The following is a 20,785-nucleotide window of genomic DNA, read 5'->3' as shown; positions in this document are numbered from 1 at the left end:
TCATAGTACCGCTCATTACAGCAAAACAAAGGCTCTGCTGCAAGATATTATAAAATCTTTTTAAAAATAGCACATATAATTTTTTATCTAAGGTGAAAAAAAGCAGAAAGTAGCATTTATTAGCAGTTTTTAAAAGTTGGTGTTCTGAGCACAAAGCCACATTTAAGTTGATTTTCACATGGCAAAGCTCAGTCCCTCTGTTTCAGTGAGCAATTGGTGTCATTAGACATTAATTATTTTAATTATTACCAACAAATGGTACTGGAGCCACGTTGCATTGCTTTTCCTATTGAACTTGAGTAAGCAGCTAAAGACTTCTCACTTGCTCTCTTGGCTCAGCACCAGCAACAGACCATTACAATGAGTTTTAAGTACCAGCACAAGGCTCAGAGCTAATGAATAATAAAGAAATGTGCATGTTGTTCTTTGTCACCAAGTGTCACCAAATCCCTCCTGTACGAGGAGGAATGCTTTTCTCTGGCCACGCTTGCATATTCTGAGTGTAAATGATTTGAACCTGGAAGGAAAATGGCATTGCAGCCAGCACTGATCCCTGGTGCCTGTGTCAGCCCTCAGGCTGTGGCAGAGCAGAGGGATGTGGCTTTGGCCCAGCAGCATCAGCCATGGGGATGTTCCAGGAGCCCTGAGCTCTGACTGCTGCCAGTGTCTGCCTTGAGCACTGCAGGACTTCACACACACTCCACTTACTGTGTGATGGTAACAGGGCAGGATTTCAGCTGGATTCATTACCTTGCATTGCAGACATGGAAAAATGAAATTAATTTTTTAAAAATTATGCTCTCCATGAGTAATAATCTCCTTCCAGATCTGTATCCTGCATGTAGATTTGTTGTCAGATTTACATGTTGTACAGCTCAGCTTCACCTTTTTAGGAGTGGGATCTAGTGAAATGATTTAGAAAAATGAGATTCCTCTGAGGTCTGCTCAGAGAGAACTTGGGTGTTGTGCTTCTGACATGATTGGCAGGTGGGTGACCTCTGATGGACAAGTGCAGTGGTCGCTGCTGATGTTTCATGCATAAGAACACAATCATAGTAATGGCATAATCTGCTGCTGTTGGCTTCCTTGCTTCTCAGACATGGCATTCTTGTGGCTTGATTTATTCTGGTCCAGCTTGGATTATGTGCTTTACCTTACCTTGTACCTGAAATGGTTTCATGTTCATCAGCACTGCTAGAATGTTACTTTATTATTACTTTCAGTGTAGGCCTAGGCGAATTTGTAAATGTTTCTCTAGAATCTTTGGTTAGTTTTACTGAATTCTGGTTGTTTGTGTTTTTTTCTCTTTACTTAGGTTAGTGTTCCAGATGACCATAATGCTACTGCAGGCAGAAGTGTAAATAAGCAGGTATTTGAAGGTTTAACAACAGGACTTCTGAGGGTAACTGCTGTGATTTTCAGATGTCTCATCTCCAGCTTCCCAGATGGAAACAACCACTCTACTGCACTGAAGATTTTACAGGAAGTGAAAAGTAAATCCTCACAAGTGGAAGCCTTCAGCAGCAGAGTCCAAGACCTAATCAGGTTTAAAAAAAGATGATGAAACTTTTTTAAGTATTCCTTATGAGAGAGAAAGCAAATTGCATTGATTTAAGAGAGGAACAAACTGCTTTAACCTTGCTGCAGTGAGAGTAGTTTGTGTGGGTAGTCAAGAAGACTGCTGAAATACTATATTCTCAATCAAAAATGTTCTTCAAAAAACTGCAGACAAAGAAATACAGAAACCCAAGATTTTTTTATTTCTGGACTTGTTTTTAATGTTCTTTCCATTAATTTTCTCTCCTGATTACGTAGGAGCTACTTTCCATATATTTTTCTCTCACTTCTCTACACCAACCGTGTGTGCCCATTGCCTGTGGTCTCTCATGTCATACATGCATTCATATAAGCTGGTCAAAAAAAAATACATTTCCTATTATAAAAGTCACCCAGTCATTCCTAGAATCTGATCTTATCATGTAGCTGCATTTTAATAGCTGAACCTGAATATATTAGTACATACATAATTAATACATATTTTAAATATATGAAAGTAATATATATCCAGCAGTATACTAGACTTGCTAAAAGTGCACAGTTTCACTGGTAAGCTATATAAATAGTTATCAATAAATTATCATATAAATAGTCACCAGTGTGTCTTCAGCTCCCTGAAGAAATGCAGTTCTTCTTTATATGCTACTGAAAACATGTCACAGTGAGCCCTGAGACGTTTCAAAGTCTGGTGTGATGCTGATGGAGACAAAGAGGACATCTGGAGGAGAAAAGCAAAACAAGTAGTTGTCATAGATACCAGTGACCTCTAAAACTTCTGTGTTCTCATGTAACTCTCCTTCTCCCCAAACAGGTTTTGATAGAGTGTGAAATTTCAGGATGTTGTATTCCACAATTTATGAATGGGAGGGTGGGAGGTCTGTGCTGAGCAGACATCTGACACTGGCTGGGCCCAGCACAGGCAGACCCTCAAGATAAGGAGAGACATGAGAATCTGAGCAGGTCCCTCACCTGAGGCACTTTAGGGGATCTGGTTATAAATGGGGAATGAAAGGCATGATGACAAGGTAATGGTGCAATTAGGAAAAAAAGAGAGAGGGCATTTTAAACCAGTCAAAAACAGACAAATTCTGTCATTAATGAGAATCTTTCACCTCCAGGTCATTGTATCATATGTCATGGGGAGTTGATTAAGTGAGAGTTTTAGGAAGATGGGCAAAGAAACAGGAGCACTGAATTTTTATTTTTTTTTTCTATTTAGGACTATTAGACCTGATGCATAAACACCAATTATCTATGTGCTGTCTGGGTATCATCAAAAGGGTAGCCAGGTTATTTCAGCTGTGCTCCTGTGGGTAAAAAGAGACAGAGGCAATAGATTAGAGAGCTTTGACATTCCACTTGTGTGTGTGCTCAGTTCCTCAAGGAAGGGAGAGCTCCATGCATCTTCCTGATGTCTCCGGGTGCCAGGGAAGAACAGTCCCAGCAGACTGAAAGCTCACATCCATTTCCTCTCTGCCAGAGGAGCAGCTGCTCTGGGCCCAGGTGTGGGTGGGAAGGAGGGGGACAGTGGGCACAGTTTGCAGGTGTCACACTGTGGAGATGCTGCTAGGGAAGAGAATGCTGATGAGAAAGGTTGTGCCTTTTTGTGAGCCACCATCTATCAGCATGAGCTCTATTTTATTTAGTTCTTCCTCTTCCCTCCTATTTCTCAGAGCTGTTTCCAGCACTCAGCATTTCTCTGTGACTGTGATGTATCTAACACCCAGCTCTGTTCCTGGAATTATTCCACTAATGCAGGAGAACTTGTTTATCACCTGTGTGATCAGGTGGATTGCTTAGATCAAAATTAGCAAGAAACTTAATGCTAGTAACCTTTCTTGTTGCTAAATAGAACAGACAAATTTACCTGCACAATGAGTGTGCACTTAATAATCTTTGTGCTTCTTTATGTGTTTTTAACTGCTGTACTTCAGTGGCTTTGAAAATCTTCCATGCTGCAGTTCAACTTCTTGCTTTATATCCAGTGTATTTTTATTCTTAATTCCTTCACTTCTTCCAAAAGCTTTGTGTCACTAGGGTGGACATTGGCAGAGAAATCTGTCTTTGAGCAACAGCAGTGTCTGAAAAATAGGAGGTTTTCTTCACTAGTGTCAAAATCCCCTGTTCTTTCAAAATCAGACTGTAGGACATGTTGTGAGGGAATAGTTATTTTTGATAAACACTTGTACTTCTGTGAGAAACATTATCTAATCACTAGTCTTTATTGACTAGAATCAATATTATTTAATAATGTTCCCTATTGAGTCAAGTTAGGGTGGTCTAGTCAAGTCTGGCAAACTTAAAGCCAGTGGTGTTCCCTTCTCCAGGAGCTCTGTCTTTAGAGCCATCTCTGCCAAGTGCACTTGAGGAGCAGCTGCTGGGACAGTGATCTCAGGAGGGTTGGTATAGGCAGGGCAGGAGCAGGGGATCATTTGTTGTTGTCTGAAGGCAATTGCTTCCCCATGTCTTTTCAGCACAGGACAAAACTGCAGTTCTTCTGGTTTTGACAAGAGGTTTCTCCTGCTTCATAGGAGTGGAGGAAAACAGAGAGAAAATTAGAGGGGAAAGAAAGGGAGATGATTACAATGGACCTTTGTGTCCACAAAGAGAGTTGATCTCACCTAAGTCAGCAGAATATGGTGGTTGAGAAGGGCTAAAGTCTGAGAAGCTGGATGTTTGTGGTAGCAAAGGAAAGTAGGTAAAGTGAGGTGATATCAGCAAAGTGACATGGAAAAATACATCTGTGCATGGTTTAAGTGGAGTTGATAATGATCAAGGTGTGAGAGAACCTGCTGTGGACAGAGAGATCTTGGTACAAGGGTGAAGAGCAGATTTTTTGGACATATGTTTCCAAGCTATTAGAAATTCAAAGAAGGAATTTCAGCAGTTGTGATCTGAGGATCAGCAATGATGATCTGGTTAACCCTAATAAAAAAGAAGGGAGTTTTCAGTTTTTAAAAAAAGTTACTACATGGTTTTCTCTGTATTGAATTTGATTGAGTCCTGAGGAGATTTTTTGATCCTGATGCTTCTATACTGGTAGAAGGTTGTTAATATTCTATTAGTCCCTGAGCTGTTGCATATATGTATTTATAAGAGGGGAACAAAGCCCAGCAATTGGCCAGTGGTTGCTATGATGTGTGAATTGCTATAAAACATTATCTGGGTAACATCATTGTCTTCTTGAATTAGTGTGTTCTACAGAGTTTACCTCTTCATGCTAAAAAGAAATTGTGTTGTTGCAGAGCTATCAAGATTATTATAAATCATCTAACTATGGCAAAATTCCATTGTCCTCCTAGCAGTATGCTAAAATAAACATTTACACTCATCTTTCTTGTACAATATAATACAAATTACCCTACAACTCTCAGATCTCATAACAAAAACTACTGATGGTTCAGAGAGCCAGATCTGAGATTATTGTAATTGAAATTGTTTTATTGAACCCTTTTAGAAGGAGTATTTAAGTGATCACAACCTACTTTTTGAGTGGTTTGATAGCAGAGAAGCAAAAATGACTTCTTTTGCAAAGTTACCAAAACTGTTATGGAACTGTTTTTTGTAATACACTTTTTCCTCTGATTGTAGTTACGTGGTGAACATAGGACTGGTGGACAAGCTGTGCTGCTGTTTCCTGTCTGTGCAAGGCCCTGTGGATGAGAACCCCAGTGTAGCAAGTTTCCTGCAGAGTGCCACAGCAGTGCTGCATGGGATGTGCCAGCTGTGCTGGGCTCTCAGTGGAAGGTGGGTGCACTCTAATGGGATGTGCCAGCTGTGCCAAGCTCTCAGGGGAAGGTGGGTGCCCTGCTCCATGGGATGTGCCAGCTGTGCCAGGCTCTCAGGGGAAGGTGGGTGCACTCCAATGGGATGTGCCAGCTGTGCTGGGCTCTCAGTGGAAGGTGGGTGCACTCTAATGGGATGTGCCAGCTGTGCCAGGCTCTCAGGGGAAGGTGGGTGCCCTGCTCCATGGGATGTGCCAGCTGTGCTGGGCTCTCAGTGGAAGGTGGGTGCCCTGCTCCATGGGATGTGCCAGCTGTGCCAGGCTCTCAGGGGAAGGTGGGTGCACTCTAATGGGATGTGCCAGCTGTGCTAGGCTCTCAGGGGAAGGTGCCAGGTGTGCCTGGCTCTCAGGGGAAGGTGCAAGCTGTGCCTGGCTCTCAGGGGAAGGTGGGTGTCAGCTGTGCCAGGCTCTCAGTGGAAGGTGGGTGCAGTGCTCCATGGGATGTGCCAGCTGTGCCTGGCTCTCAGTGGAAGGTGGGTGCACTCTAATGGGATGTTCCAGCTGTGCCAGGCTCTCAGTGGAAGGTGCCAGGTGTGCCTGGCTCTCAGTGGAAGGTGCCAGCTGTGCCAGGCTCTCAGTGGAAGGTGCCAGGTGTGCCTGGCTCTCAGTGGAAGGTGGGTGCTCTGTCTCTGGCAGCTCAGAGCGTGGTGCTCAGGCAGGGGCCTCCTGCTGAGGCTGCCAGCCTGAACTGTGAGACCCACAGGGACAGAGACAGTGCTGGAGATTGCCTCTGTTCAGCCTCTTACCAGCAATCTGTACTGAGTTATTTGCACTGAACCTGCTTCCTCTGAGCCACCTATCAGAATTGCAAACTTTGCCTCCTTTACTCATCATTCCCCACAGCCTTTTATCACTGATAGTTGGAATCTTCAGTCTCAAAGACTTCAAGAGGTACTTCATTATGGGCTAAAATCAACTGTTAATTGATTTGTCTCTATGATTTGTCTCTAGAGCAGCCAATTCAGCTCTTGCTCTTTGAAATACCACTGTCAGTAAGGGAACTCTATTTTCCATAAAGAAAGCTATTACTAGATTTGTCAGGGAATTTTCTAATGCAAAATGCTTGTTGTTGTAACCTAACCAAGGCTGTGGGACGTGTGCATGAGGGTTTGTGCCTGCCAGCAAATCTGGACTTCTGTGGTCTGCAGTGTAGGACAGCTTGACACTCATGTGGGAGTCAAAATTTCAGAGCTTTGGCCTGCACTTCCTAGAACCTACCACACCATTACTGTTACACATTTCAGGAAAAACTCAAGGCTGGCAGAACTTCACAATGCATTCCTGAAGGGTAAAATGATGCTAGGATTGAAAAAGTAGAGCTAATAAAACATAGGATAAGAAACAAAGCTTTAGGTAAGAGCTGTTGCTGGTAGCCAGGGACACAAACACATGGAAAAAGAACTACAAGAAATATGAGCCCAAAGAGACCATCCCAACTTACTGAAATTTCCCTTTCTGAAAACTGCCAACTTGGCATTTTAAACTCCAGCAGAGCACTGCCAGAAGTCAAATACTCACTAAATAAAATAATAAAAATATCACCCTTCTGTTAGTGGAATAATAGTTCTAGCTCAGAGTGAGTAATACAATATTTGCAATTTCTGTAGCACGCACAGACTTCACCAAAATATTAGAGATCTTTGCACCCCAAAATAGTACAGCACTGCAGACATACATCCATCAAGAACATCTGTTCTTTGTAGCACCAGGATAATTTTGGGGGAATGAGTGTTTTTCTTCACAGTTACACCAAGAAGTATCTGATCCTACCACATCCATAAACAGCAGTGCTCTGGATTTTATCCAAAGGTGCTGGTTGTTCCTGATTCCAGGTTATATTGTTCATTTGAGCATGAGAAGAAATGAGAGGAACGAATCTGGAGATTTCAAAACTGTTGTCTTTCACTTCAAGATCAAAAGCCTTGATGTAACTGATTAGAAGGGCAATTTAAATCACATGTCTTTCATCACCTGAGCCCCTGTCATTTAAGCAGTGTATGCAGAGTGTAATTCTGTCTTGTTACAGCAGTCCTCAGTGCTGGAGGTGATTTAAGTGGAAAAAGGTACTGCCAAACACAGATTAAGGTGGCAGGAACAGAGCTCAAATTTATTGAATTGTTAAATATGTCACACTACAGTAATACATGATGTGTGGTACCTGTTTGCAGCACAAAAGGCAGCCCCTCTGTGAGAAGGACAGATGCCTCTTTCATTCCTGGTGAATGGGGTGGGGGCACTGCAGCCTTTGCAGTGAGCTTTTGTCACTCAGCTCAGCTGATCCAGCCTTGAGCACCAAAGCAGCCTGCCTGTCACAGCCCTCTGTGCATCCCAGCCCTTGATCAGCCAAGGGCTGAGCTTGTTACTGAGGTTTGAGGAGCCCAGCAAGTATTTCAAGTATTTCACTGCAGCATGAAAAGAAGTTTTGCCAAAATAATGGCAGGCTTTCACCATTGTTGCAAGAGCAATTTTGAAATGTTCTTTTCATATATCCTCCTATATAAGATGGTTCCAGGTTGGAAATTTCTTTATGCTCCTCATTGGTAACCAGAGGATGGGGATATAAAATTAATCTGGTTTTTTGTTTTTCAGTGGAGCTTTTCAGGTGTTACCTGTCACACAGGAAGTTGTCATTCCATATGAAATCCCTGTGGTGTTGCTGTCTGGCTGTGTGCAGGTCTCAGCACTCAGCAGTGAGTGGCACAGTGGGAAGCTGACACAGGACAGTAAATACTGGGTGGGGTACCAGGACCACCCCAGGGCTCAAACCAGCCCAGCACAACTGGGAAATCCTCTGTGAGCTGTGGGATCCTTCTCCTGTGCATTCAGATCCCACCAGGTTATTGGGAACTGTACTGCAGCTGTTGTTGCCATAGCCCCAGAGGGCCAGAAATTCTTGTTCAAAACTCAGGTTTGAAACAATTAAAAGATCCAGTCCTGTGGGTACAAAGTATGTTGGGCCATTTCTGGAGCTCTGAGGTAGGAAGAGCTGTCAATCTGACTTTCCTGCCTTCCTCAAAAGCACATCTCATGAAACTCCAAATTCAGCAGAGTATTTCTAAACCAAGCTCTGCATTGACACCCAGTGTGTATTTGGACAGTTCCTTCGTGGAAAGAATTCTGCAGGCAGTGAAGAGATCTCAGCCAGGTCCCTCTCTGCATGTGCCTCTACATCAGGCAAGGTGTCACAAAAATAGTGATTATTAGAGAATAGCCTCAAATTATATATATATATATATATATAAATATAAATCAACATTATGTTTTAAATGAGGTCTGTGGTTGATATAATGTAGATGGTAAAATTTTAAGACATGAATTAAGAGACTTCTTTTATTACTGTGGTAGACTTGTAGGGAAAAAAAAGTCCAAAATCATGGAGTTAGATACAGTAAAGAAAAGTCTTACTAATGTAGAAGCATAAATTGGAGGATTTTCAATTTTAAAATCATAAAATGTTATTGAAATAAGGGAATATATTCTGAACATATGTTATAAACATACCCTATTATAAGAGAGGGATTTTCTTTCCATTAATGATCAAGGTCTTTAAAAAAGATTTAACTTTGATATTGATCTTACTTTTCAAATTATCATTTTTGATACTGGCTAATAAATGCTTGATTGATTCTTTTAATTGAAATTTTGCTGTGAATGGAATAGCACATTTTCCAAACACGGTGGAATACACATAAAAGAACAATTGTTGAAAACCTTAATAACTTGTTATCCTGTTTCAAGCTTGTTTTGATACTTTTTGTCCTCTTCTCTTACACAAAGAGAATCATTGAGGGTGACTTGAGACCTCCAGCTAGAAGTCCCATTTTTCTGATGCTGTTTTGCATCTATAGCTAACAGTGGAGGTGAGAGCTCCTTCCTCCCTGATGAGTTTTTTAAAAAAAGGCTTATGAGAGCTGAAAACAGGACATTGTCCCTTATTGTTTGTAGGGAGAAATCAGAAAATGCAACAGTCTGAATATTGAGCTCTCTCTGCTGAGCAGGTGAACCTGGCATTTGATACTTAGACTTGAAAATTGTGACCCTGGTAATGCTTAACTGACTTTTGCTCACCATTAGGAGTAACAGTAGCCAGAATTGAGAACAGAGACATTTTTATTAACCTGAAATAAATCAAAATATTAAATACACTTTGTATGGAATAACAATGCTGTGTGGCCATATAGACCTCTTGGAATCTGTGTGGAATTGCAGATGTCCAGTAGCAATGTTCAAGATGACAGCCCTGTTTTCCAAGTGTATCACTGTAAGTATGAGAGATTCAAGGCCTCTTTTGAGCCCTCAGGTCCTGACTACACATCTGGAATGTGCTTGGCTTGTACCCCCAGGACACAATGAGCAGGCTGGAATGCAAGGAGCATGAATGAAGGCATGGGCCTCCCTGCAGCCTCAGCTCAGCCTTCCCTAAGAGCAGGGGGAGCACTGAGTGAGCATCTCCAGGCAGGTCCTTTATCAGCATAGCAAAGGTTCTGCTTGTGTTCCTGTCTTCTCCTCTACTGCCCAGAGTTCATCCAGCCTAGATCCCCCTTCCCTAATTCTCTGGACCTAAGGCTGCTGTCCCAGAAGTTGTTGCTCCGTGGAGGGCTGGAGTTAATGCCTTGTTTCACTTTTGCCCATGAGTGTGAGTGAATAAAGTCCCCCTGGCCCAGAGTTAGTGCAGGGAGCAGGGGAAAGCAGGGCAGCACTGCAGGGTAAGGGTCAGTCACTGGGGCAGCACAGCAGAGAGCAATAACACAGATCCAAGGGGGATACTGCATTGTGCATCAGGGAATATTGCAAATAATACTCTCTCAAATTATGTAGGTCCTTGGGAGCACCAGCTGTTCAAAAATTTTGCTGTTTTCTCTATTTAAGAATTGCCTTCAAGCTTTCTCATTACCCCAGGAAAATACAGTGCCAGAGCAGTGCAGTAATGAAATAGCTGCTGTTCTATCCCAGAGCAGTGGTGGGGTGTATAAATGTGTGTCAGCAGCTAATGAAGCTGTGGTTCCCAGCTGCAGAGGCAGAAAGCTGCAGAGGCAGGTCAGGCCCAGGGAAACCCTGCCTGTCCTGCCCCAGATGCACAAGGGGAAGTGGCCTGGGCTCACTTCTATTGCAGTCATTAAGATAATGTCTGTTTTGGCTGCTGCATGGGGAATCAGATGCAAGCCTGTCTGAACCTTGGTTTTGCTGTTAAACTCACTCTAACTTGGGTCTGAAGTTACTGGAAGGTTTCAGTTCATCACCTCTGTGCAGCACTGCAGCCCCTGCTTGACAGTGGGAATTGCAGCAAGGTCTGACAGGTGCTAAATACTTCCTTGTTCTTCTTTTATTATTATTATTTGGCCTCTTTATTTTGACATCTCTTTCTAAATAAAATAATTTAGAAGCAAAAAGTACCGATGATAGTTTTTAAATCCTAATAATAAAAAACCCCAACAGATTATATTCTAAGCCTCTTGGAAAGTCATGTTTTCATTTCACTCAGTGTTTTTAATCAGGAGTATATATTTCAAATATACAAACATTATAATGTATACCCTTAGAGGGGCTTGTCTGCTTGTTAGCTCAGCCAGTTTTCAAAACAATATATTTTCAGATATAAACAGTTTGCTCATATTGAAGCTTGGAGAAATTGTAGTTTTATACTTGTTCTGCAGAGTATGCTGTTTCTTATCAAGCTGTATTGAATTCCTGTTTTTTAATAAATAGTGGTGTATTTTAAGCAACAAAGTAACACTGCTTAGTATCTTTCTTTCTTTCTTCTGATGGATATATCCATATTTTTTAATTCTTAAACTCTTTTTGTAAGTCATAGATCACATGCCAATTCCTGAAAGCCCCAAGCTGAAAATCACAGTGGCAGCCCATAATGAAAATTTGTGCATTTCATTAAACCTTTTTTTTTTTTTTAAGATAGTGCAGGTTGTTTGACCATAATATAAATATTTGTCTGTTCTTCTGTATTTATATTTAAGACATAATTATTGTGACTGGTAAAGTCACAATAATTATGAAAGCTTGTTTGTTTTCCCAGCTCTGTCAACCAGTGTTAAAAATCCAGTGGGTCTTGCTTCCCTGCAGGGATTAATTGAAGAGGTTTTGTCCATAGTGACTATTTTACTTTTGCAGCTGTTACAGACTCAGAGACCAAATTCCTTTAAATAGGAGAATTAAGAGGAATTGCAGCTCTAGGAACCTGATCTCTTAACTTCAGTTATGTAAAGTCTGATTTTCTGGTGTGACATTGTCATCTTATGTTATGAAGGTTTTTGGGGGTTTTTGCTTCAGTCTGTCCCAACAGAACTGAATTTTCATTGGGCTCATGTTTTGAGGTGAACTAAAAATCTGCTAAATGTATGAAACCCAGTGTTGTGCAGACTTGACAAAAATCACTCAGAGCAGTAGAGGCAGAGGTTCATGCTTTATTTTACATAATTTCATTTAGGTTTTTCTCATTCTAAAGCCCACAGCAAGTACAAGTAACTTCTTTTACCTTTTTATTGTAAACATTTAGGATTAAAGTGGTGGAACCAACAGTTCAGTTCAACAGGAGCCAGTGTTCTGTTCACATGCACATTAGCTGTAGTACAGGCAACATCCAAAATAAATTTTTTCTGGCATTTCCTTCAATCCATCAAATGTAGCAGACAGATTTTTAATTTCTCTTTAACAGTTTTGTTCTGTATGAACTTCAAAATTTTTCATCTTTTGTGTGAAAAAACTAATGCTTGCATTTAGTTATTTTGCAATTGACTTTTTAATGTATATTTTGATTCATTCTCTGCCCCAGAGCAGCACAAAATGGTAAAAGGATTTCATCCAGCAATGTAAGCTTTCTCATATGGAATTGTTTAAAAATAATGATGGAGTGAGAGTTGAAAGCAAGCTAACTTTAACCTTTGGTAAAATTGGTCAATCTTCTGATTGCACAGAGTCAGAAAAAATTCTGTGAGGTATCATATGCAGTAATTAATTTGGGGTTATCATTTGACTGTGAGTGTACTTTTCTGTTTTGTACAGCTGAAAAAGCTAAGAGTGAAGTTAGGAAATCCTGGTTGGCAGGAGGAGCTGTGCTCTCATGTGATCCTGTGGCAATAAACATTCTAGTTAGTCCAGTGTAACTAAGTGATGGTTAGCACATTTTGGCTACTGCACCCTGCAGGATAAATCCTGGGATACCAGGGAGCCCAGAGAGAGCAGAGCTGTGCTCAGGGTGGTCCCAGAGCTGCCAGCTCTCCCTCCTCAGGCCTGTGCCTCCCTCCCTGCCAGGCTGATGTGCCAGCACACCTGGAACTTTGCAGCAGGGATCTCCAAAGGCACAGCTGGCACAGGCAGGTGATGGCTCTGGGAGTGTCTCTGCTGACTCCATTCACACACACTCACTTAGAGACCACAGAGCTTCAAAATGAAGATTTGGGGCGTGGATTCCAGGCATAAGGAAAGCAAAGCCCTGCCATAAATTGTTGTGCAGCATAGCCCCACCCAAACACACTTAGAACTCTAGGGTTTTTTTTCCACTTTTTATTCTTTGTGGAGTAAATCTTAGGGTCTTAAGGAGAGCAGACACAACTGTGTTGCTTTTTTTCTTACTGTGTTTTACTAAAGATCTGATTTTTGTGTCACAGGCTTGTGGACTACTCATGCAGTGTGGGGTGGTTTTTGTGCAGCAAAACTTCAGGTGTCCCTGAAGTGGGTCTGGGACATTGGTCCTGGGGGTAGCAGCAGAGGGTACAGCACTGAACAGCTTTTTCAGCAGCACTGAATATTCACAGACTGTAAATAGAAATAATTCAGAAATTGTACCCATTAGTGCTAATTTCAGATGAGAGCACTGCTTACATCATCTGGTAAGGTAAAGGTAAAGAGGGGACAGTGGTGGAAACAGAAACAGATGGGTGCCAGTAGAGCAGGTTGTGTACAGCCCAAATACTGCCCTGTCATACTCAGCTGAACCCAGGGCTGCTCTGGGACCTGGGGAAAACAGGTTCCTCATCCTGCTCTGCCTCTTTCCCTCCCTGGGCTCCAAGGAAGGGATGGAGTGCTGCTGACAGACAGAAATTCTTGTGGGCAGACATTGGTTTGGGTAAGGTGGTGCTTTCTTGCCTGCTTTATTTGCTTCACTAGGAAAAGTGAAAAGGACAGAACAAGATGATGGTTGCCAAAACGTGGTCGTTGCTGAGCTCATGGTTTAGTTTCTCTGTTGAAGAAGTCTGTCTGCAATTGTAAAAAGCAGGATTAGTCAGCCTGCCTAGAATCTGTGTTGGAAATGTCACTGGAGCCAGTGTTTGTAGCAGAGGAGTGCAGGGTGCTCCTGGTACAGATACAGAGAGATTATTGAGAGCTGCTCTAGTCAAGGGAAATCCTTTCTGATTCTGCTCAACAGGAATATTCTGAGCCCTGTGAGTGTCTGGTCTTTGCTTTCTTAAACTGAGGTCTTCAAACTTACAGATTATTTTAGAAAATGGTTCTGATTTTCACTTCCATTTTCTTTGCTTTTAGTAGTTATAAAAGGGGAAAATACCCTCATTTAAGTTGTCCTTTTATAATGTTTTCTCATATAGTCTGTCATGTTTTCTTTTAATTATAGCAAGGAATCATATATACACTCAATCTGTGTAGTCTCTTTTGATATTGACACTTCCTTTCTTTTTTTCCTTTTTTTTTTCTTTTTTTAAGATGGAAATATAGTAGATGAGGTAAAAACCAGTCCTTGATGTAGCATATTTTCATTGCTACTGTTTGCTGTGTTTTATTATTTTAGTGTTTCCTTTGATTACCAGTATTGACAAAATATGTTTCCAAAATGAAATTCAGGTAATTTATGTTATTGGTTTGAATTAGAATTCAGAGAATATAAAACTTGCTGAATTATTTTGAGGCTTCACTTTGTGCTTGCCTACCCTGCACATATTATTTAGCCTCCAGGGTAGTGATACTCTTAGTCTTCCTTAGTAGTTTTCCTGCATCATCCTCTGGATTATTAATAATGTGAAAAAACATGAGTAGTAAAAATCGTGAAGGATTATGTGAAGTGTTTTTGGAAGTCTGGATGTGAGAATGGAAAGGGCAGTCCTGAGTTATTTGCCTGTCTGTGCTGATATCCAAGATAACCAAAAACCTTCTCCATTATTTTATGTGCACACCCAGAAGGTGGCAAAGGGACCCAGTTCGTGTGTGCACGAGCTGTGCTGGTTTGTGCTTCCCTGTGCTTTGCTGCCCTGCTGCACTCTCCCATAACAGCATCTGCCTGAAGTAAGGAGCAGTGTGTTTTCCTACTGCTCCACACTTCATTCTTGAATTCCTGCAGACCCATTTGATTAAGATCATCTGTTCCCAGTAACTTATTTCGCTACTTAGGTAGGCAGTTTGTTCCAGTGCCTGCAGCCCATCACTGTGAGAGGAGAGGCTCCAGGGAGTTCTCCCACTGCTGCTGGCTGCTATTGCAAGCAGCAAAGGTGAGAGCAGGCTGCTGACCCGAGGCAGGGCTTGCACGGAGCCCCTCCGTGCTCCCAGTGTCCCCAGGCTGGGCGCTGGCAGGATGTGAAGCAGGATCCCGAACGATACAGCCGCACTGCAATTAGAGAGAGCATGAGACGGTGCCCCAATCATTGCAAGTGTTTTCTGGAAGTGCTGTGGTTTCCAGGCACGTGCAGGATCGGGCTTTCCCTGGCTCCCAGCTCAGTGTGTCACCTGGCTGTTCCCTGGCAGGTGCTGCAGCGTGTTTGACAGCGGGCGGCAGGAGCCCACGGGGCTGAGCGCGGCTCTGCAGGCCACGGACCTGGTGGGGGTGCTGCACATGCTCTACTGCGTCCTGTTCCACGGCACCAGCTCCGACCCCAGCACTGCCAGCCCCAAGGACAGCTACGCTGCCAGCACCGTGCAGGTGGCCATCCAGAGCTTACGGTTCTTCAATAGCTTTGCTGTTCTCGACCTGCCTGCCTTCCAGGTAACGGGTGTTTTAAAACTTTTCTTAGTGGGATGATGTTAATTATTGATTATAGCTTTGGACTAAGTTTTGTCTTTAAGATCTTAGTTACTGAAGGAGTTTTTAAATGTTAGATTTTGGGCATGAAATTTCTAACTGTTGTTATGTCTGCCATATAGCTGTGGCTGATGACTTTAACCAAAAAGTGAAAATTTAGAATACTGAATCAAATCCACTATGTTTTCCAACTTATTTTTTACTTGTTTCTAGCATAGTGCTTTTTATATTTATTAAGCCCCAAAAGTGTAAAAAGAAAAATCTTAGTCCAAAGGACGAAATAACAGTTTATTTTATGTGAAAGGATTTGCTTGTATTATAACCACATATTATATTTTCCAGTGCTTTCGGGGGCCAATTGATTTAAGATTGTGCAGCTGAAACTGATAATCACTTGATATAATTTCCTTAGCAAGTAAAATTTTGTTGACCAAAAATTGGAAAATATGTTTTCATAATTTTTATTAAACTAAAAAAAAAATTGAGTCCTGAGAAGGACTATTTACCTTTGTCTATGAACAGAGTTCAAGGCTAAATGAATGATTTTGCCATACAAATAGTGGTATATTTCTCAGGTAAGTTAGTAAAGTTGTATTGTTAATATAAAACTTGTCAGAAGGCATTGCTTTGAAAACACATTTAGCAGCATCAATCTTACACAATTCAACAGAACAGTTTTCCATTTAATGTGTAATTTGTAGTGTGCTGTACCACACTCTCTGTCTGAAGTGCATTAAACTCAGCAAGAGCTTTTCACAAGTGAAGAATTTAGTGTGGCTCCTTCAGCTGGTGTTTCTTGCCATGGACTTTCAGTACGTTTGGTATCATCTGTAACAGCAGCATCAAGACTTGGGTGTGCAGCAGAGTTCAGCTGCAGCACCAGTCCAGTCAGGGTTTGTTGCAGGGACAGAAGCAGGATATTGACTGGAGTTTGATTGCACACACTTCTGACTCCATTTCTTTCTGTCAGTCAAGGCAGTTCCCTCCTGCCCTTGGTTCAGCACTCTGGGTCTGTGACAGACTGGCTGTTTGTGTGCTGCTGTAGGTGTTACAGGTGTATGCCAGAGTCAGCCTTGACTGGAACAGGTACACTTGGCAGGGGAGCTGTAGCAGATCCCACTGGCTGGAGGGCTGCTCCCTGCTATCCCAAAAAACCACTGTTCATTTTTAAAACACCAGCTCCTGCTTACCCTGTCTGTATTTATCCCTCTACCCAGGCTGTTACATCCCAGCATTTGTAGTAAACAGTCAGCATTAACCTCCAAACCCCATGGTCTGTGTTAGTCTGTTCTACCCAAAATGGTTCAAGTCAGTAACTCTTGCATGAAGAACCCCAGAACCCCAGCAGTGGGAGCTGCTTCTCTCAGTTCAGGGGCACAGGGCTCTGCTCAGGAGGTGTCCAGCTGTTTGCTGGACTGTGGGGATGCTGTTGTGTGTGATGGACAGGCACCCTGGGCTAGCTCAGCAGCTCTCCCTTCCCGTGCATTAAAGGGATTTGTTTCTGTACTGTTTAAAATAACATCCACCTGAGGCAGTTTGCTGGACACTGACCCCCTGGGCCATGGCAGGCTGGCAGACAGAAGAGGGAAGAGCCTCCTGTGTGATCATTATCTCTAAGGAATAGTTTTATCACAAATTGGTAGGACTGTGGAATAGGGAGTTCTGATTAGCAAAAGAGGTCTGGTATTCTCGAGTTTGTATTAGCACAGATGGCTCATGGGTATATATTTCATTTAATTTGACAGTATAAACAATTGAAAGATGGTAGTGAGAAACAGCACAGGGTCCTGAGCTGATATTAATTCTGGCTAAAAAGGAAGCATAGTTTCCTTGAAAAATTAGTTTAACTTTTATACACAAACTCAGGTGCCCTTTGACCTGTTGTTATCAGAGGAGGTCAAACCCAGAGCACTGGGTCACAGCATGCACAGACAGCACTAATTAAATAAGGATGGACCTGAGAACATGGCATTCACATGACATAAAGCAGTAAATGGTGGCTGTATTGGGCATTAAATTTTGAAAATACACTGACTTAGCAGAATGCTTGAAGTTCAAGATCGAAAGCATCCACAGCTGAGCCTGCTTCCATTGCCAAGGATGATCCTGCTTTTCTGGGTGTATTTGGAATTCAGCAGGACTAAACTATGCCACAGCCTGGGATTTATGTATATATATTTACCACAGGCTACAAGGTAGAAAATGAAGAAAACTCTGAAAGGAAAGAGATTTTCTCAGGCCTGCATTGCTGTTTCCTTAGAGCTAGGAGACTGTCATGCTCATTCCTTGTGCTTTAGTTTTCCCCTTTGACCCTGTGTCGCTCTGTCTGCTTGACATGTTTATTAAATAGAGGCTGTAGGCTGCACAGATAAAATCTAATTCTGAATCTCCACGTTACAGCTATTTGCCTACTTTTAAAAAACATCCCAAGAAGCTTTGCAGCTGACTGTTCTCTCCTTTTGGATGTTTCTAACTTTTTGTAATGTTTGAAAAGTCATTATTTGTTATTAATCATTGTATTCCATTCAGAGCATGAGTTATTAATGAGAAATGCATTTTGCTCTGTTGCAGAAATGAAGATGGTTTGGTTTCTTTTGCTTATTTCTAAGAGATATTACTAAATATTCCTGGATCATGTAATGTATGTCAAATGAAATGGTCAACCTAATGCTACACTGAATGTCAAATAAGCAGAATCCAGTTTTTCCTGTGTCCCTTGAAAATTTGAATTTATTCTTGCTTCTGTGGCTTTTAATATTATATTCCAGTTGTGAACAGTAAGCAGCTGAAAAAAGAAATCTGATTGTGGTCTTTCACAAGGAAGAACATAGTCTGTACTTTGCAAAAACACCCCAGACGGGTGCAGTTGGTGTGTATGCAATTCACCCAAGTTCTAGAACATGCTGCTGGAGTGTGATTTCTGTTTCTTGGTCTGTTTTTCAGTCGATTGTGGGAGCTGAGGGGCTGTCCCTGGCCTTCAGGCACATTATCAGCTCCCTGCTGTGGTACTGCTCTCAGCATACCTGTGAAGGATTGCTGCACGAAGTCATCATTTGTGTGGGCTACTTCACTGTAAACAACCCAGATAACCAGGTAAGGCAAATGGAAAAGGGGCTCAGAAGTTATCAAGGGCACATTTAGTCATGGATCTCTCATTTAGTCAGGAAATTCATCCCCTCAGCATTGCTTTTGAAGCACTTGGCATTCTGTGAGCATAAACGGATGTGTTTGCTAAAGAGAAACTGAAGTTGTTGTTAAGACAAAGACATTGATTTTGTGTGTCCATAAGCAAACTCCATTTGTAGTTCCTCTGCTGCCATTGCATTGATTTGAACTGGCCTTGCACCCTGCCAAGGCACACTTAGCCACTGATATTTTTAATTCTAAGTTAGCTTCACATCAGCTTAATCAGATGGTTGTGGTACCCAAGTTAAACCTTTTTAAAGCCAACTAAGCTACTCTCCCATGAAGACTTGACCTTGGATGCCAATGTAGCTGTCTCCCTGCTTGCCAGTGCTCAGGTCTAAGCCATTCTTCTCCATGAATCTTTTCAGTCATAAACTAAGTGCCCTATTCGAGAAACAGTGGAAATTCCCCTTTAGCTTCCTTAATTGTTGTCCACTTTTGCCACTGGACTCTGTGACCTCTCTTACTGGCTTATAAAGTAACACAGACACAAAACTCAAAAAATATTTCAAATTTCTTGGTCTTAAAAATCTCATGGTTTCCTCAGCTTATCTGTAACATCTCAGGGTGTATTGGGCAGGGCTTGGCACTGGCTCTTGGAATATGAGAAGCTGACTCTGAGTGTGTAGGTACTGCATTACAGTGCCCTTGTGTTGGGTATGATTCAGGTGAATGCTGTATTTTGGGAAGGTACTCACTGTGTTCTCTCTCTGTGCTCCTTCCCTGTTCTGCTCAGCTTTTGGGATAGGGGTTCAGGGTGAGGAGCTCAGTGCCCTCAGTTCAGCTGATGAACTGGAGGAAGTGTTAAACTTGTCAGGAAAGGTTTTAGAGAAAAGCTGCTCTATAACATTCTTACAGTTATTGGCTGTAATTGGAACACTGTAATATCTTAAAGCTGACAATGCTGTCACAAGTATTATATAATTATACAGTGATGCTTCTGTGGGATTGGCCACAGCTGGAGGGAGGATGCTGCAGCCTCCCTACCCTGTTTGACCAAAATCCCACTCAGGATCTGGATCTGCCTGTTGGCAGCACTTCAGAGTGGTCATTTTTAACCCTGTGTGGTGCTGCTGCCATTTTGAGTCCCTCTGCAGCCCCAGGGTCGAGCTGGCCCCAGCAGTGACAGCAAACCCTGTCATCTTCTCTCTGCAGCTCAAGGATTTCTGTTCTGGCACAAAGTCCAAACAGATGGGATTCATTGCATGCAGGACTTGGCACTGCAGGAGCAGTGCAGCAGAGAGGTTTCCTGCAGCACAGGGGGTTCCTGCAGCACAGGGGATTCCTGCAGCACAGGGGGTTCCTGCAGCACAGGGTTCCTGCAGCACAGGGGTTCCTGCAGCACAGGGGATTCCTGCAGCACAGGGGGTTCCTGCAGCACAGGGGGTTCCTGCACCACAGGGGGTTCCTGCAGCACAGGGGGTTCCTGCAGCACAGAGGTTCCTGCAGCACAGGGGTTCCTGCAGCACAGGGGATTCCTGCAGCACAGGGGGTTCCTGCAGCACAGGGGGTTCCTGCAGCACAGAGGTTCCTGCAGCACAGGGCTCCTGCAGCACAGGGGGTTCCTGCAGCACAGGGGGTTCCTGCAGCACAGGGGGTTCCTGCAGCACAGGGGGTTCCTGCAGCACAGGGGGGTCGTTCAGCACAGGGGATTCCTGCAGCTCAGGGGGTTCCCTGCAGCACAGGGGGTTCCTGCAGCACAGGGGGTTCCTGCAGCACAGGGTTCCTGCAGCACAGGGGGTTCCTGCAGCACAGGGGGTTCCTGCAGCACAGGGGATTCCTGCAGCACAGGGGTTCCTGCAGCACAGGGGTTCCTGCAGTACAGGGTTCCTGCAGCACAGGGGATTCCCTGCAGCACAGGTTCCCTGCAGCACAGGGGTTCCTGCAGCACAGGGGTTCCTGCAGCACAGGGTTCCTGCAGTACAGGGGGTTCCTGCAGCACAGGGTTCCTGCAGTACAGGGGGTTCCTGCAGCACAGGGGATTCCTGCAGCACAGGGGATTCCTGCAGCACAGGGGGTTCCTGCAGCACAGGGTTCCTGCAGCACAGGGGGTTCCTGCAGCACAGGGTTCCTGCAGCACAGGGGATTCCTGCAGCACAGGGGATTCCTGCAGCACAGGGGATTCCTGCAGCACAGGGGATTCCTGCAGCACAGGGGGTTCCTGCAGCACAGGGGCTCCTGCAGCACAGGGGATTCCTGCAGCACAGGGGTTCCTGCAGCACAGGGGTTCCTGCAGCACAGGGGTTCCTGCAGCACAGGGCTCCTGCAGCACAGGGGTT

The 20,785-nt window shown here is 43.3% G+C and overlaps 1 protein-coding gene across 4 annotated transcripts in view; it reads left to right on the top strand.

Annotated features, from left to right (window-relative positions):
• SCAPER (S-phase cyclin A associated protein in the ER) overlaps positions 1-20,785 on the top strand; it is a 142,432-nt gene that overhangs the window by 103,289 nt on the left and 18,358 nt on the right. For all 4 annotated transcript variants that reach the window (XM_071441781.1, XM_071441780.1, XM_071441779.1 and 1 more), the window contains exons 26-29: positions 1,316-1,545; positions 5,149-5,304; positions 15,047-15,284; positions 18,264-18,413. In XM_071441781.1, coding sequence (XP_071297882.1) covers positions 1,316-1,545; positions 5,149-5,304; positions 15,047-15,284; positions 18,264-18,413 — 774 coding nt within the window. The remainder of the gene's footprint in view (positions 1-1,315; positions 1,546-5,148; positions 5,305-15,046; positions 15,285-18,263; positions 18,414-20,785) is intronic.

Source organism: Agelaius tricolor, unplaced genomic scaffold (genome assembly GCF_023055355.1).
Source record: "Agelaius tricolor isolate 1412-34295 unplaced genomic scaffold, bAgeTri1.0.p SCAF_16, whole genome shotgun sequence".
NCBI classification, from domain to species: domain Eukaryota; kingdom Metazoa; phylum Chordata; class Aves; order Passeriformes; family Icteridae; genus Agelaius; species Agelaius tricolor.
This window is presented reverse-complemented; position numbering and strand designations above follow the sequence as displayed.